The following is an 18,270-nucleotide window of genomic DNA, read 5'->3' on the forward strand; positions in this document are numbered from 1 at the left end:
TATGTGCATCCTTTCAAGCACACCCTTCCTCATTAACCTGTGGTGAATTATTCACAAATCTTTATGAAAAAATAAGGTTAATCTGTAAGATGGTGTTACGCACACCTCTAAGAAGAGGGAACGCAACACCCTGCTACAACTCAACTCCCCATTTAGTGAAAGAGGTATGGACTGTAGGTGCGAATAAGGATGACAAAAGGCAGAGAATTACCGTTTACTAGGAATTTATTCCTTCACACGGTAATATGGGGAAAAGGGTCTGGATGGAACCAAAGCAAAGAAAGTAAATATCAAAGCCCCCTCTCCTATCTAACCTGCCTACCCACTACTTAGCACCACCTGGTGCGCTAACCAAAATACAGGGGGTGGTCCGCCCAGGTCTTACCTAGTGTGCCTAGACAGTGAATATACTACGGGTATATGTATGCCCGCGGGCCTCCTGCCTAAGCACTCCCTAGGTGCCTTCCACTCCCCCCCTGGGAACAAATGAGACAGAATATTAAACAATTTCACAAACAAACTGAGAAACACAGGACATCAAATAAACTCTATCTGACTGAGCAACAAACTAACACAGAACACACCAAAGCTGCTCCCAGCAACAACTAACACAATAAATAACCCACAGCCATCAGCCTCCTCTCTCAGCAATCATCTCAGGATATACAATCAATCTCCCTCTGAGCAACAGAACACTGGCTTATATAGCTTCAGAAGGAATCTAATTGAAGACAGCTGCGTCCTGACGAGGGGGCGGGGTCAGCTCTCCAATCATCAATTCGGGGCCGACCAATCAGCTGCTTGGGGAGAATTTCAGGAAGCCATTTCCTGAAACACACACTCAAATACACAAACTACAACACAGAAACTAGGGAACGTAACAGATGGCTAAATAAAGAGCAAATTCTTGATTATTATTATATTATTATTTGTGCACTGGTCCTATAAGAGCTCTTTGTCACTTCCCACGTGACAAAAACACACTCATTCTAATGTTTAATAAATGTATCGTATAGTGTGTGTGTGTGGCAGGCTTACAATGTCAAAAAACAAAATTTGAGAGTGCACTGACCCTGGTGCTAGAAGGGGTACGCAGCTGGAGGTTGAATGTTAGAAGGGGTACGGGACTATAAAAAGTTTGGGAATCACTGGTCTAGGATAATAGGATAATAGGTGAGGATAATAGGATAATAGGCTAGGCTAATAGGATAGGATAATAGGATAGGATAATAGGATAATAGGCTAGGATAATATGATAATAGGCTAGGATAATAGGATAATAGGCTAGGATAATAGAATAATAGGCTAGGATAATAGGCTAGAGGAGTCCAGTTCTTAGAAAGATTACCGGTATCGTAAAGTAGGTTGACTGATTTACTAACAAATTAAATCAAACTAAATGTTATTTGTCAATGCTTCATAAGCAACAGGTGTAGACTAACAGTGAAATGCTTACTTACAGGCCCTTCCCAACAATGCAGAGAGAACAAATGAGAAATAATTTGAAAAATGTGAAAATGAGGAATACATACACGAGTCACGATAATGATAACTTGGCTATATACACAGGGTACCAGTACCAAGTCGATGATAACTTGGTTATATACACAGGGTACCAGTACCAAGTCGATGATAACTTGGTTAATAACACGGTACCAGTACCAAGTCGATGATAACTTGGCTATATACACAGGGTACCAGTACCAAGTCGATGATAACTTGGTTATATACACAGGGTACCAGTACCAAGTCGATGATAACTTGGCTATATACACAGGGTACCAGTACCAAGTCGATGATAACTTGGTTATATACACAGGGTACCAGTACCAAGTCGATGATAACTTGGCTATATACACAGGGTACCAGTACCAAGTCGATGATAACTTGGCTATATACACAGGGTACCAGTACCAAGTCGATGATAACTTGACTATATACACAGGGTACCAGTACCAAGTCGATGATAACTTGGTTATATACACAGGGTACCAGTACCAAGTCGATGATAACTTGGTTATATACACAGGGTACCAGTACCAAGTCGATGATAACTTGGCTATATACACAGGGTTACCAGTACCAAGTCGATGATAACTTGGCATTATACACAGGGGTACAGTACCAAGTCGATGATAACTTGGCCTAACTACACACTCTGCAATGGGTTGTATTGGAGAGAGTCTCACACTTAAATCATTTTCCACACACAGTCTGTGCCTGTATTTAGTTTTTTTGCGAGAGGGCCGAGAATCCATTCTCACATACGTATGTGGTTGCAAAGGGCATCAGTGTCTTAACAGCGCGATTTGCCAATTTGACATTTTATTCATTTAGCAGACTCTCTTATCCAGAGCGAACTACATGAGTAATTAAGTGCCTTGCTCAAGGGGACATGGACAGAATTTTCACCTAGTCAGCTCAGGGATTCGAAGCAGAGCTCTTTTGGTTACTGGCCCAACGCTCTTAACTGCTAACTAGCCTATTAACCTAGCCTATTATTATTTTAGCTTATCCAAATAGCCTATTATCCTAGTCTATCCTAGCCTATTACCCTAGCCTATTATTATATCCTATTATCCTAGCCTATTACCCTATCCTATTATCCTAGTCTATTAGCCTATTAGCCTAGCCTATTATTCTATCCTATTATCCTAAATATGTACCAATCCACCTGGCGCTTGCCTGAACTGCCCTATGGCTGGGCTATCCCACGCGTTGAGGAGACACTGCACAATGGTTGTGTCAAAATGTTGGCGCAGACAACATTGTATCACAAACCCCAATATTAGTTGTTTCAAAACCGTTGTGTCAAATGCGTTGTAGGCTACATCAGTTGTCCAACCTGAGTATGTATGCGGCCATAGAGAGACATGTATTGTCACCTCCTTCCAAGCCCAAGTCCTTAAAAAAGGATTCCTTCATCATTCTACGCTACTCAATGAGCCTATAATGGGTCTAATATTAGAGTTCAAGACCTATTGTGAGGAACAGACAGGTAGCTTTAACGTGACCTGAAGACAACAGTAATAGGATTATAGTAAATAACTATATCAGGAATCAAAACAGCCTGCAGTGTGGTTTAATGATCTATTTGTGTTTTATTGGTTTTGTTTAATAAGGTCTATTTAGGTATATATAAGCTAATTTAGATTAATTCATTAGCTTTTTAAACGTTATTTAGGGACTGACGTTGATCCACTGTTCCCTACTCCCTTCATCTTGCTCCCTCAAGTGGTGGCTTTGAGACATTACAGTTTCTCCCATAGCAAAGTGGTGTACCGCTCACCGTACAGAATGGTGTGAATTACAACATTGATTTACAGACAGTAATTCTACTCCATTCTATGATATGCTATCATATCTCTAGTGATTGTCTAGCACAGTCAATGTCTCCTTGAAGCTTGGCAGTGCAGGATTACAGTGTATTGTGTGAGCTGCAGGCATGTTGATAAGACATTGCACAGAAGCACATTAGTCAAGGTACTTCTACAGCAGTGGAGGCTCCTCAAATGAGGGGAGGACCATCCTCCTAAGTGAATTTAATAAAAATAGTGAAACATTACAAAAGTTGAAGGAGAAACAAGCGAGATAGAGAGAGCTAGCTATATTTCGTAGCATTTTGTTCTACTTTCACTTAAAGATGCACTGTGTACTCTGCCACTTCCTTATTGCTTATTGTAATAGAAATAAGCCATGCTCATAAAAAACAAAAAATCATCCTCCCTAATCTTTAACAGCACTTCCAAAATAGTGGGCACTTTCAAGATAGGGGGGAAACATTTGCACACAAAACGATGGACTTTAGGTTTATTTTTCAGTCTTAAAAGTTTATAACAACTTCTGAATAATATAACATGAAATAAACAAAAGCAACAATATATTTCTGAAATGAATATAATTTTTTCACACCCCAGAAGTACATTACAATAATAATAAAAAAGTAGCTTGGAAAAACATCACAGGAAGAATCATCCCCCTACAGCTCTCCTCATTGGCTGTAGAATAGAAAAAGAAAGAATAGACCATATTCTATTCAATTCTATTCTTGCAGTACATAACAATACGCAATGTACTACCGCCAGTTCCTAGTGGGACAACGTAGACCAGAGTAAAGATGTGAATTAATCAGTGGTGTAAAATACTTAATTAAAAATACTTTAAAGTAGAACTTATGAAGTTTTTTTTTGGTATCTGTACTTTACTATTTATATTTTTGACAACTTTTACTCCACTACATTCCTAAAGAAAATCATGTACTTTTTACTCCATACATTTTCACTGACACCCAAAAGTACTCATTACATTTCAAATGCTTTTAGTAGGGCAGGAAAATGGTCAAATTCACGCCCTTTCAAGAAAACATCCCCGGTCATCCCTACAGCCTCTGATCTGGCAGACTCACTAAACAAACATGCTTAGTTTGTAAATGATGTCTGAGCGTTGGAGTGTGCCCCTGGCTATCCGTAAAAAAAAATATTAAATTATGCCATCTGCTTTACTTAATATAAGGAATTTGAAATGATTTATTTAAAACCAAATACTTTTAGACTTTTACTCAAGTAGTATTTTATTGGGTGACTATCACTTTTACTTGAGTCATTTTCTATTAAGGTGTGGAGTGGATTTAGTTATCAACCTATTATTGCATTCAACGATAGATTACTAGTAAAAATCTAATACAAAAGCTTGAGTGATTGGCATTATCATACACAGTACATCATCATAGGATAGGGTCTTTGATTGGTTGACCGGGAAACACTTTTGTTGTCAGGAGAAGGACAACAGTCAATAGTTTTTTGAAATGGGGAAAAAATTACGACCTTTTGGAGATAAAATAAATGAATGATGAAAAAACCTCACGCCCGCATCCAAATAAAGTTGATATAATTATAAAAAAAATTCTATATATATATATAAAATACTGTTTCATTTATTGATCCCATACTTTGTACAATATTTGTGAGCGAGTGAGTGAATTAATGAATCCATGAATCAATGCAATGAGTGAAGCAGAGTGAACAAACAAAAATAACCCAGAAATTCGTAATATAGCTAAATACCTATTTTATGTCTTACATAATATACACATTGAATTACTTACATGATGAGAAAAAAGGCCAGTAGTTAACAGGCTGGGAGAGACACAGCAGTGTTAGTTAGTAGCACCAAGGAGAATTTAAAAAAATAAAACTTTTAAAAAAGAACGATGGAAAGATTCATAAAAAAATGTAAGCCTAGAAAATCAGCAGTCTTGCTAAGAAAGCTCATCAGTGCATCTGTTCTCTTTGATGTTCCGAGGTCAAAGTGCCGATTTGGTAACAAAAAAAACAAAAAAACACTAAAAACAAAAAAAATAGCACATCTGTCTAAAAACAAAATGATGTACCTCATCTGTGCCAATAACCAAAAATCCACATGTATTATTTTGGTAACATTTCATTTTAATGGGTCCTTATTACAGTGTAATCACATATGTAATTACACTGTATCAAATATTGTAGTTAATTGTAATACCTCTAACTTATAGTTACACCGTGATAACAATATGTAACTGGTGGTAATTGTTGTTACACACCGGGGTGTAACAACAAATGTTGTTACCATGCTTGTTATAAATGTTACAGTTTCCGATAGTATCCCAACGCACCATATTTCAGCCTGCACAAACCACGTGATAAGTGTTAGCCAATTAAAAACCGACCACCACATTGACACAGCTCTGCAAAAAAGATCTGGAGTCTGATACTCAGGTCCAACGGCAAAAATGGGATCCCAAATGGTTCACATCAACAACAATTTTTTTTTCAATTGTTAAATTATTTAATGATGCATTTGACAATTGGTCAATTACTTTAACCCTCATTTAAACATTTTTAGACACGTAAACAGTTATGGTTAAAATTGTGAGATAGTCATTCGTGCTTGCCAAATTGTAAGCCTACTAAGCTTGGTTGAATAAGGGTTTATAAATGCACTTAAAATGGTCATAAGACAACCTCTTATTCCATCACGTAACTTTGCAAGGGTTTTACTGCTGAGGAACATCCTCACTTTTAGATTGCATTGGTGCAATTATACATTTTTTGCAGGAATTAAAGCATCATGTCAAAATCTTCCCATTTGTGCAACATGCTCGAAATAATGACCTTGAACGTGCCCACGTGTTGACTCTGACATCATGTAACAGTGTGCAAAAAACAGGGTCGAGAAGGTCATTGTGCAAAAATCCAGACAAGAAAGATTTCCGCGAAAAAAAGTGTTGTAGGTGAAAAAGCTCAACACAGGAGAGAGAAAGTACATTTTCCATGCAATTTGTTCGACCTTTTTTGGATACATGAATTCTGCTGGACGATTTAACATAGGTAGTTAGCTGGCCTTGTGTTGGCTAGCTAGCTAACTTTAGCTAGCAAATGTTAGCTGGCGTTTTTATTGGGCCTACCAACTAGGCTAGCTAGCTAGTTTTTTACCATCTAAGGAATAGACTTTCCATGCAATCTTGAGATTTTTTGGATTAGCTAGCAGAAGTAATTACATTGTACTTATACATATTGTAATGAAACAGCATGGAGCAGGTCTCGAACCCTCGACCTCCTAGCCCGAGGTCCGGCGCGCTATCGACTGTGCCGCAAAAGCATGCTCGAGCGGCAGAGTCGATTTCCGCGCTTATAAACACAGGGTCGTTACACTACTCCCTCCTTTCAAAGAGCGCGTCCTCGCGCTAGCTTGCGACTTTACGTCTTACAGGAACGCGCTCACCGGCCAAGCACACGCACTGTCGTGGATGCGAGGTCCGATCACTTCTGACACCAATGTAATGAAACAGCATGGAGCAGGTCTCGAACCCTCGACCTCCTAGCCCGAGGTCCGGCGCGCTATCGACTGTGCCGCAAAAGCATGCTCGAGCGGCAGAGTCGATTTCCGCGCTTATAAACACAGGGTCGTTACAATATATTACATGTACTCTGTTGTGTACTAGTGTGTTTATTTTCTCACTTGGATGGCGCTTCCAGAAGTGTTACAATGAGGGCCAAGTTGTCAGGATGGGCAATGTACTATATAAGTACACGTTAATTACAAGTAAGTACCCATCAAGATACCCTTCATTTTAACTATCTGAAATCCTGTGTAACATCTAGTAATTACATTGTACTCATGCAGATATTATATGTAGTCCGCGGTGTACTTGTGGGTTTATCCTCCCACATAATGGACAACATACACAATCATTATCAGTAAAATCTATATTATAATCCGGTATTACACCCATATGGTCCAGTCAGTGAGGTTGTTCTATACCTGATCTGTTTTTGGAAACTCAACCAAGTTGATACACTTTTAGGGGGCAACTGCTAGCAACAACGAGTGGAGATTTTGAAGCGTGCGCCTTCACGGGTAGGTAATTAGAGCCTATTGAGCCTCCAAACTTTGTCATCTTGGACCCAGAACATCTGTCCAGAAGAGATTACAACCTGTGACAGTTAACACTTATTGGTGAATTTAGTGGAGACTTTCCCATTTGTAACAAGCATGGTAACAAGCATAGTAAGCATGGTAACAAGCATGGTAACAAGCATTTGTTACACCTCTGTAATTACAGACTGCAATTATCACCAGTTACATGTTGTTATTACAGTGTAACTATGAGTTATTACAATTAACTACAATATTTGATACAGCACAATTACACATCTAATTACACTGTAATAAGGACCCCTTAAAATGAAGTGTTACCATTATTGATGGTATATATATATATATATATATATATATATATATATATATTCTCTGCGAAAGAGAAAAAATTGAAACAAAATGCACTTTTGTCACACATTCACCATGGCACCTTTTGTGGATTTTGTGTGTTTCTTTTTGACATACTTGAGGTAAGTAAAAAGAATAAAAGATTAAATAAATTCATTTTATCAACATTTGTTCTTTTCTTGCTGTGTTGCACAGTAGCACCATTTAATTTGCTGTTTCCGGAAGACAATGCACCGTTGGAATTCCACCTTGTTCTCACGGAGACGTCAACATCACACCCACTCCGCCCGCCTGACGCCATTGTCGTCGTTGTCGGTCGTCCCCGGCAACGGTTGCCACCGCGCTGTTACGTCCTCTTCATACAGACCACACAGCGGCTAATGCGCGTCGCTAGGTTACCTGCCTTCAGCGTCTCTGACTGCGGCTTCCTGTTATGGGTCAGGGGTTACAGGTCAGGGGTTGGCATCACTGTATGATCACTGGGATCTTTACATTGTATATGAAAATAACCAATCTGTTTAGCTAGCACTTCCAGTTATCGCTAGAGTGCACTATATAGGGAATAGGGTGTTATTCAGTAGCAACCTCAGTGTCTTGCACCTAAACATTTCCTGTTTGGAAAATCATTGGTCGATTGATTGATGTTACCTGAACATTTCTGATTGGTCGACAGTGGCCAGCCAGAAGCTGTATGTGTTTCCATAGTAGTTGCAGGTCCCTCGGCCGTGACACTCGATGAAGGGAGAGCTCCGGAACTCCTCTAGACAGGAGCCAGGAGAGGCCAGAGCCTGACCAGAGCCCTCAGCACCTGCACTGGTGTGCTGTTAGAGAGGGAGGTGGAGGGAGAGCGAGAGAGAGAGGGAGGTGGAGGGAGAGCGAGAGAGAGAGGGAGGTGGAGGGAGAGCGAGAGCGAGAGGGAGGTGGAGGGAGAGCGAGAGGGAGGTGGAGGGAGAGCGAGAGGGAGGTGGAGGGAGAGCGAGAGAGAGAGGGAGGTGGAGGGAGAGTGAGAGAGAGAGGGAGGTGGAGGTAGAGAGAGAGAGAGAGAGGTGGAGGGAGAGCGAGAGAGAGAGGGAGGTGGAGGGAGAGCGAGAGAGAGAGGGAGGTGGAGGGAAAGCGAGAGAGAGAGGGAGGTGGAGGGAGAGCGAGAGAGAGAGGGAGGTGGAGGGAGAGCGAGAGAGAGAGGGAGGTGGAGGGAGAGCGAGAGAGAGAGGGAGGTGGAGGGAGAGCGAGGTGGAGGGAGAGCGAGAAGAAGAAGAAGAGTGAAATAAAGAGGAATTTGTGGGTGGATATAGTGGGCTTTGAATATGTGTTGTTAACACACTTAAAATGTAAAACTTGATTCATGTGTACTTTGGCAAGGGTTGGTTGGCATGCGCGTGTGTGTGTGTGTATGTGTGTGTGTGTGTGTGTGTTTGTGTGAGAGTGTGTGTCTGTGTGTACCATCATGAAGGAGTATCCGATCCACAGTGTTTCCCAGTAGCTGGGGCAGGTGGGGATCTGAATGGTTTGACTGTGTACAGCGATCACCATGGCAGGGGCCTCACACACTGCACACCTAATAACACACACACACACACACCGAGGAGTTAAACACACACTTTTCACATCTAGTCTCATAGATCTTAGAACACTCACACTGCCTTTACTTTTGAACCAAAGTTTGCCAGACTCTTTTGCCAATTCACTTCACCTATTTGATGGTCAGAGTCCTCTTTGCATTCACATTGTTATGTTAAGAAAAGGAACCAATATATATTCCCCCCCCCCCACCAGCATTCACACAATGTACTAGGTAAAAGTACAGGACAAGCCATTCCATCAGAATGTGTTATCGTACAGCTAGATATACCTACTTCACATGGAGGTTGGTGGGACCTTAATTGGGGAGGATGGGCTCATGGTAATGGCTGGAGCGGAATCAGTGGAATCGTTTCCATGTGTTTGATGCCATTCCAGACATTATTATGAGCCGTCCTCCTCTCAGCAGCCTCCACTGACCTACTTACATTTTGGAAACTAATATTCAGGGTGTGGTTGGAACCAAAATCATTTTTCAATCATTTAGTTCTGAACAGAATCATTATTTTTCATTCAGTTCAACTGTTCCAACCAGTAAATTACAGTTTTGAACCAAAATCCAAACCAAAAAAAGTCTGGTTTTATAGTTGTCCTTTTGGTTATTTTTTAAACCTCTGAAATATATTTTTTACATTTAGCGTGACATAAAATGACTTCACCAATCAGTGTGGATAGAGCAGCTTGCTGTGGAGCGGGTCAGCGATTTAATCTGTACAGGAAAGTTGTTAAGAGCTAATTGTATTTGGTTTCACTATAATGAAACAGGGCGCAAGATGCAACTGACATTTAGAGGGTGAGGCGCGAGCGAGAGAGGATGGAGGAAGCTTGCCTTGTGAAGCACTCTGCATCTTGTTTTGACATGCCTTATCTGAATTAGGTCCACAGAATTATACCGTCGGAGGAGCGGCTTCTATGGAGGAACTTTGAATGTCTTTGATCTTCTGTGTTGGTTTAACTTTGGACCAGAGCAAATGTTAGCTAGCTATCTAACAAACTTGTGTGTGCAAAGCAGCACTAAAATTAAAAACATGTCTTACCTTTTTGTAGTTAATAAATCCAATGTGAAACGTGTTAACTATAGTATCCTTAACTAGTATTGAAAAAGTAAATCCATTCTTCTCTAATTAAACATCTCTCCCTAATTTCTGAATTACGCTTGTAACATTGTCAGTAGGCTACAGTAACCTATGCTTTAGAGGGGGAGGGGCTACAGTAACCTATGCTTCCGAGGGGGAGGGGCTACAGTAACCTATGCTTCCGAGGGGGAGGGGCTACAGTAACTTATGCTTCAGATGGGGAGGGGCTACAGTAACTTATGCTTCAGATGGGGAGGGGCTACAGTAACCTATGCTTCAGAGGGGGAGGGGCTACAGTCACCTATGCTTCCGAGGGGGAGGGGCTACAGTAACCTATGCTTCAGAGGGGGAGGGGCTACAGTAACCTATGCTTCAGAGGGGGAGGGGCTACAGTCACCTATGCTTCCGAGGGGGAGGGGCTACAGTAACATATGCTTCAGATGGGGAGGGGCTACAGTAACATGCTTCAGATGGGGAGAGGCAGGTAGTGGTAGTCTAGTGTGAGGGGTTATGTCAGGGGGAACAGTGATACACTAGTCTAGTGTGAAGGGTTATGTCAGTAGTCTAGTGTGAGGGGTTATGTCAGTAGTCTAGTGTGAGGGGTTATGTCAGTAGTCTAGTGTGAGGGGTTATGTCAGTAGTCTAGTGTGAGGGGTTATGTCAGTAGTCTAGTGTGAGGGGTTATGTCAGTAGTCTAGTGTGAGGGGTTATGTCAGTAGTCTACTGTGAGGGGTTATGTCAGTAGTCTAGTGTGAGGGGTTATGTCAGGGGGAACAGTGATACAGTAGTCTAGTGTGAGGGGTTATGTCAGTAGTCTAGTGTGAGGGGTTATGTCAGTAGTCTAGTGTGAGGGGTTATGTCAGGGGAAACAGTGATACAGTAGTCTAGTGTGAGAGGTTATGTTAGTAGTCTAGTGTGAGGGGTTATGTCAGTAGTCTAGTGTGAGGGGTTATGTCAGTAGTCTAGTGTGAGGGGTTATGTCAGTAGTCTAGTGTGAGAGGTTATGTCAGTAGTCTAGTGTGAGGGGTTATGTCAGTAGTCTAGTGTGAGAGGTTATGTCAGTAGTCTAGTGTGAGGGGTTATGTCAGTAGTCTAGTGTGAGGGGTTATGTCAGGGGAAACAGTGATACAGTAGTCTAGTGTGAGGGGTTATGTCAGTAGTCTAGTGTGAGGGGTTATGTCAGTAGTCTAGTGTGAGGGGTTATGTCAGTAGTCTAGTGTGAGGGGTTATGGCAGTAGTCTAGTGTGAGGGGTTATGTCAGTAGTCTAGTGTGAGGGGTTATGTCAGTAGTCTAGTGTGAGGGGTTATGTCAGTAGTCTAGTGTGAGGGGTTATGTCAGTAGTCTAGTGTGAGGGGTTATGTCAGTAGTCTAGTGTGAGGGGTTATGTCAGTAGTCTAGTGTGAGGGGTTATGTCAGTAGTCTAGTGTGAGGGGTTATGTCAGTAGTCTAGTGTGAGGGGTTATGTCAGTAGTCTAGTGTGAGGGGTTATGTCAGTAGTCTAGTGTGAGGGGTTATGTCAGTAGTCTAGTGTGAGGGGTTATGTCAGTAGTCTAGTGTGAGAGGTTATGTCAGTAGTCTAGTGTGAGGGGTTATGTCAGTAGTCTCGTGTGAGGGGTTATGTCAGGGGAAACAGTGTTACAGTAGTCTAGTGTGAGGGGTTATGTCAGTAGTCTAGTGTGAGGGGTTATGTCAGTAGTCTAGTGTGAGGGGTTATGTCAGTAGTCTAGTGTGAGGGGTTATGTCAGTAGTCTAGTGTGAGGGGTTATGTCAGTAGTCTAGTGTGAGGGGTTATGTCAGTAGTCTAGTGTGAGGGGTTATGTCAGTAGTCTAGTGTGAGGGGTTATGTCAGTAGTCTAGTGTGAGGGGTTATGTCAGTAGTCTAGTGTGAGGGGTTATGTCAGTAGTCTAGTGTGAGGGGTTATGTCAGGGGAAACAGTGATACAGTAGTCTAGTGTGAGGGGTTATGTCAGTAGTCTAGTGTGAGGGGTTATGTCAGTAGTCTAGTGTGAGGGGTTATGTCAGGGGAAACAGTGATACAGTAGTCTAGTGTGAGGGGTTATGTCAGTAGTCTAGTGTGAGGGGTTATATCAGTAGTCTAGTGTGAGAGGTTATGTCAGGGGAGACAGTGTTACAGTAGTCTAGTGTGAGGGGTTATGGCAGGGGAAACAGTGTTACAGTAGTCTAGTGTGAGGGGTTATGTCAGGGGAAACAGTGTTACAGTAGTCTAGTGTGAGGGGTTATGTCAGGGGAAACAGTGTTACAGTAGTCTAGTGTGAGGGGTTATGTCAGTAGTCTAGTGTGAGGGGTTATGTCAGTAGTCTAGTGTGAGGGGTTATGTCAGTAGTCTAGTGTGAGGGGTTATGTCAGTAGTCTAGTGTGAGGGGTTATGTCAGTAGTCTAGTGTGAGGGGTTATGTCAGTAGTCTAGTGTGAGGGGTTATGTCAGTAGTCTAGTGTGAGGGGTTATGGCAGGGGAAACAGTGATACAGTAGTCTAGTGTGAGGGGTTATGTCAGTAGTCTAGTGTGAGGGGTTATGTCAGGGGAAACAGTGTTGCAGTAGTCTAGTGTGAGGTGTTATGGCAGGGGAGACAGTGTTACAGTAGTCTAGTGTGAGGGGTTATGGCAGGGGAAACAGTGTTACAGTAGTCTAGTGTGAGGTGTTATGGCAGGGGAAACGGTGTTGCAGTAGTCTAGTGTGAGGGTTTATGGCAGGGGAAACAGTGTTACAGTAGTCTAGTGTGAGGGGTTATGGCAGGGGAAACAGTGTTACAGTAGTCTAGTGTGAGGGGTTATGGCAGGGGAAACAGTGATACAGTAGTCTAGTGTGAGGGGTTATGTCAGTAGTCTAGTGTGAGGGGTTATGTCAGGGGAAACAGTGTTGCAGTAGTCTAGTGTGAGGTGTTATGGCAGGGGAAACAGTGTTACAGTAGTCTAGTGTGAGGTGTTATGGCAGGGGAAACGGTGTTGCAGTAGTCTAGTGTGAGGGGTTATGGCAGGGGAAACAGTGTTACAGTAGTCTAGTATGAGGGGTTATGTCAGTAGTCTAGTGTGAGGGGTTATGTCAGTAGTCTAGTGTGAGGGGTTATGGCAGGGGAAACAGTGTTACAGTAGTCTAGTGTGAGGGGTTATGGCAGGGGAAACAGTGTTACAGTAGTCTAGTATGAGGGGTTATGTCAGTAGTCTAGTGTGAGGGGTTATGTCAGTAGTCTAGTGTGAGAGGTTATGTCAGTAGTCTAGTGTGAGAGGTTATGTCAGTAGTCTAGTGTGAGGGGTTATGTCAGTAGTCTAGTGTGAGGGGTTATGTCAGGGGAAACAGTGTTACAGTAGTCTAGTATGAGGGGTTATGTCAGTAGTCTAGTGTGAGGGGTTATGTCAGTAGTCTAGTGTGAGGGGTTATGGCAGGGGAAACAGTGTTACAGTAGTCTAGTGTGAGGGGTTATGGCAGGGGAAACAGTGTTACAGTAGTCTAGTATGAGGGGTTATGTCAGTAGTCTAGTGTGAGGGGTTATGTCAGTAGTCTAGTGTGAGAGGTTATGTCAGTAGTCTAGTGTGAGAGGTTATGTCAGTAGTCTAGTGTGAGAGGTTATGTCAGGGGAGACAGTGTTGCGGTAGTCTAGTGTGAGAGGTTATGTCAGTAGTCTAGTGTGAGAGGTTATGTCAGTAGTCTAGTGTGAGGGGTTATGTCAGTAGTCTAGTGTGAGGGGTTATGTCAGGGGAAACAGTGATACAGTAGTCTAGTGTGAGGGGTTATGTCAGTAGTCTAGTGTGAGGGGTTATATCAGTAGTCTAGTGTGAGAGGTTATGTCAGGGGAGACAGTGTTACAGTAGTCTAGTGTGAGGGGTTATGGCAGGGGAAACAGTGTTACAGTAGTCTAGTGTGAGAGGTTATGTCAGGGGAGACAGTGTTGCGGTAGTCTAGTGTGAGAGGTTATGTCAGGGGAGACAGTGTTGCGGTAGTCTAGTGTGAGAGGTTATGTCAGGGGAGACAGTGTTGCGGTAGTCTAGTGTGAGAGGTTATGTCAGGGGAGACAGTGTTGCGGTAGTCTAGTGTGAGAGGTTATGTCAGGGGAGACAGTGTTGCGGTAGTCTAGTGTGAGAGGTTATGTCAGTAGTCTAGTGTGAGAGGTTATGTCAGTAGTCTAGTGTGAGAGGTTATGTCAGTAGTCTAGTGTGAGAGGTTATGTCAGTAGTCTAGTGTGAGAGGTTATGTCAGTAGTCTAGTGTGAGGGGTTATGGCAGGGGAAACAGTGATGCAGTAGTCTAGTGTGAGAGGTTATGTCAGGGGAGACAGTGTTGCGGTAGTCTAGTGTGTGGTGCAGGAATAATGACCAGCGAACCTGGGTTGCTTTGTTTTCACATTGCCCTAATCAAGCGAACCGATCTCAGACCACCTCTCGAGATTGTCTCAGCTTCAGGGGTTCTTTTGAGGGTCTGAATTCACTTGGAGTGTTTACCCTGCACTATAAAAATGGACTGAGTTCACAAAAAAAATGTCTCAATTGGACCAAGTGTGAAAACACCCTTAGACGTTATCAAATCATAGTCCCCTATTGTATCTTTCCCCTCCCTCCCTCCCTCCCTCCCTCCCTCCCTCCCTCCCTCCCTCCCTTCCTCCCTCCCTCCCTTCCTTCCTTCCTCCCTCCCTTCCTTCCTTCCTTCCTTCCTTCCTTCCTTCCTTCCTTCCTTCCTTCCTTCCTTCCTTCCTTCCTTCCTTCCTTCCTTCCTTCCTTCCTTCCTCCCTACCTGCTGATGTAAGGTTTGATGCCTTCTCCTGTGATGGGGGCCATACTCATGGGCATGGGCATGGGTGTAGACAGCCAATAGGAGTAGTCGTTACGGGAGGCGAAGTTACACACGTTGTTGATGTTACAGAACATGAATGGCATGGTGCTGAACCGACGCAGGCAACTACCAGCAGTACCTGACAGATGAGACGAGAGAGGGAGTGAGGAGAGGAAAGGGAACAGGAGAAAACAGGAAAAAATAAGTGAAGAGAAGATTTGAGGTTAATACTGTGAGTTGCTTCTCTCACAACAACAACCATCTATGTTCATGCATGTCATCGTGTATCTCCAGTCTCCATCCTTACCCTGTCTGTGCGCCCTCTCATTACTCTGTGTGTGTGTGTCTTACCTAGGTCCTGTCCGTGTGCCCTCTCATTACTCTGTGTGTGTGTGTCTTACCCAGGTCCTGTCCGTGCGCCCTCTCATTACTCTGTGTGTGTGTGTCTTACCCAGGTCCTGTCCGTGTGCCCTCTCATTACTCTGTGTGTGTGTCTTACCTAGGTCCTGTCCGTGCGCCCTCTCATTACTCTGTGTGAGTGTGTCTTACCCAGGTCCTGTCTGTGTGCCCTCTCATTACTCTGTGTGTGTGTGTCTTACCTAGGTCCTGTCCGTGTGCCCTCTCATTACTCTGTGTGTGTGTGTCTTACCCAGGTCCTGTCCGTGCGCCCTCTCATTACTCTGTGTGTGTGTGTCTTACCCAGGTCCTGTCCGTGTGCCCTCTCATTACTCTGTGTGTGTGTCTTACCTAGGTCCTGTCCGTGCGCCCTCTCATTACTCTGTGTGAGTGTGTCTTACCCAGGTCCTGTCTGTGTGCCCTCTCATTACTCTGTGTGTGTGTGTCTTACCTAGGTCCTGTCCGTGTGCCCTCTCATTACTCTGTGTGTGTGTGTCTTACCCAGGTCCTGTCCGTGTGCCCTCTCATTACTCTGTGTGTGTGTCTTACCTAGGTCCTGTCCGTGTGCCCTCTCATTACTCTGTGTGTGTGTGTCTTACCCAGGTCCTGTCTGTGTGCCCTCTCATTACTCTGTGTGTGTGTCTTACCCAGGTCCTGTCCGTGTGCCCTCTCATTACTCTGTGTGTGTGTGTGTCTTACCCAGGTCCTGTCCGTGTGCCCTCTCATTACTCTGTGTGTGTGTGTCTTACCTAGGTCCTGTCCGTGTGCCCTCTCATTACTCTGTGTGTGTGTGTCTTACCTAGGTCCTGTCCGTGTGCCCTCTCATTACTCTGTGTGTGTGTGTCTTACCTAGGTCCTGTCCGTGCGCCCTCTCATTACTCTGTGTGTGTGTGTCTTACCTAGGTCCTGTCCGTGCGCCCTCTCATTACTCTGTGTGTGTGTGTCTTACCCAGGTCCTGTCCGTGCGCCCTCTCATTACTCTGTGTGTGTGTCTTACCTAGGTCCTGTCTGTGTGCCCTCTCATTACTCTGTGTGTGTGTGTCTTACCTAGGTCCTGTCCGTGCGCCCTCTCATTACTCTGTGTGTGTGTGTGTCTTACCTAGGTCCTGTCTGTGTGCCCTCTCATTACTCTGTGTGTGTGTCTTACCCAGGTCCTGTCCGTGCGCCCTCTCATTACTCTGTGTGTGTGTGTGTCTTACCTAGGTCCTGTCTGTGTGCCCTCTCATTACTCTGTGTGTGTGTGTCTTACCTAGTTCCTGTCCGTGCGCCCTCTCATTACTCTGTGTGTGTGTGTGTCTTACCTAGGTCCTGTCCGTGCGCCCTCTCATTACTCTGTGTGTGTGTGTGTCTTACCCAGGTCCTGTCCGTGTGCCCTCTCATTACTCTGTGTGTGTGTGTCTTACTCAGGTCCTGTCCGTGTGCCCTCTCATTACTCTGTGTGTGTGTGTCTTACTCAGGTCCTGTCCGTGCGCCCTCTCATTACTCTGTGTGTGTGTGTCTTACCCAGGTCACGTCCGTGTGCCCTCTCATTACTCTGTGTGTGTGTGTCTTACCTAGGTCCTGTCCGTGTGCCCTCTCATTACTCTGTGTGTGTGTGTCTTACCCAGGTCCTGTCCGTGTGCCCTCTCATTACTCTGTGTGTGTGTGTCTTACCCAGGTCACGTCCGTGTGCCCTCTCATTACTCTGTGTGTGTGTGTCTTACCTAGGTCCTGTCCGTGTGCCCTCTCGTTGCCCTGTACGTAGAGCAGAGAGAATCCGTCGTAGATGAGGCTGGTACCGTCGGGGCAGGTAGGGACATATTCAGCTTGGCTGTGTCTCGAGATCAGGAAGCCATGGGTCACAGAGGCTGAGCCGGGGTTACCTGGGGGGCCCTGCTGACCATCTGAACCAGTGGGACCTGGGTACCCACGCTGACCTGCGAACAGGGGATAGAACGGACATTAAACAACTCAATACACTTAATGAACAATACTATAGTTTACTTGATTTTAGTTTATTTGACACTTCTTGAGCTATGTATTGATATGAATGGACTAGGAGAGATATAGGAGACAAAGAGGCCAATAATAATAACAACATTAATATGAATATGATTGATATTAATATGAATCCATTTTAATAAATGGTTCCAGCATGGAGCATCATTTGGCCAAACTATTTCTGGTTTGCTCTGGCAGACCTGGTTGCTCTGGCAGACCTGGTTTCCCCCAGGTGGTGAGGGTAGGTAACAACATCTCCACCCCGCTGATCCTCAACACTGGGGCCCTACAAGGGTGCGTTCTCAGCCCTCTCCTGTACTCCCTGTTCACCCACGACTGCGTGGCCATGCACGCCTCCAACTAAATCATCACGTTTGCAGACGACACTACAGTGTTAGGCTTGATTACCAACAACGACGAGACGGCCTACAGGGAGGAAGTGAGGGCCCTCGGAGTGTGGTGTCAGGAAAATAGGAAAATAACCTCACACTCAACGTCAACAAAACAAAGGAGATGATTGTGGACTTCAGGAAACAGCAGAGGGAGCACCCCCCTATCCACATCGACGGGACAGTAGTGGAGAGGGTAGTAAGTTTTAAGTTCCTTGGCGTACACTTTAAGGACAAACTGAATTGGTCCACCCACACAGACAGCATTGTGAAGAAGGCGCAGCAGCGCCTCTTCAACCTCAGG

General features: G+C 44.1%; 1 protein-coding gene across 1 annotated transcript in view; it reads right to left on the reverse strand.

Moving 5' to 3' along the window:
- Positions 1-7,837: 7,837 nt before the first annotated feature.
- Positions 7,838-18,270, reverse strand: part of LOC120030510 (collagen alpha-5(IV) chain-like) — a 103,713-nt gene continuing 93,280 nt past the window's right edge. Inside the window, exons 47-51 of the mRNA XM_038975918.1 lie at positions 17,301-17,513; positions 15,163-15,340; positions 9,205-9,319; positions 8,413-8,585; positions 7,838-8,192 (exon numbers count right to left, since the gene is read on the reverse strand). Coding sequence (XP_038831846.1) covers positions 8,111-8,192; positions 8,413-8,585; positions 9,205-9,319; positions 15,163-15,340; positions 17,301-17,513 — 761 coding nt within the window. The 3' untranslated portion in view covers positions 7,838-8,110. The remainder of the gene's footprint in view (positions 8,193-8,412; positions 8,586-9,204; positions 9,320-15,162; positions 15,341-17,300; positions 17,514-18,270) is intronic.

This window comes from Salvelinus namaycush, chromosome 36, assembly GCF_016432855.1.
Source record: "Salvelinus namaycush isolate Seneca chromosome 36, SaNama_1.0, whole genome shotgun sequence".
NCBI classification, from domain to species: Eukaryota; Metazoa; Chordata; class Actinopteri; order Salmoniformes; family Salmonidae; genus Salvelinus; species Salvelinus namaycush.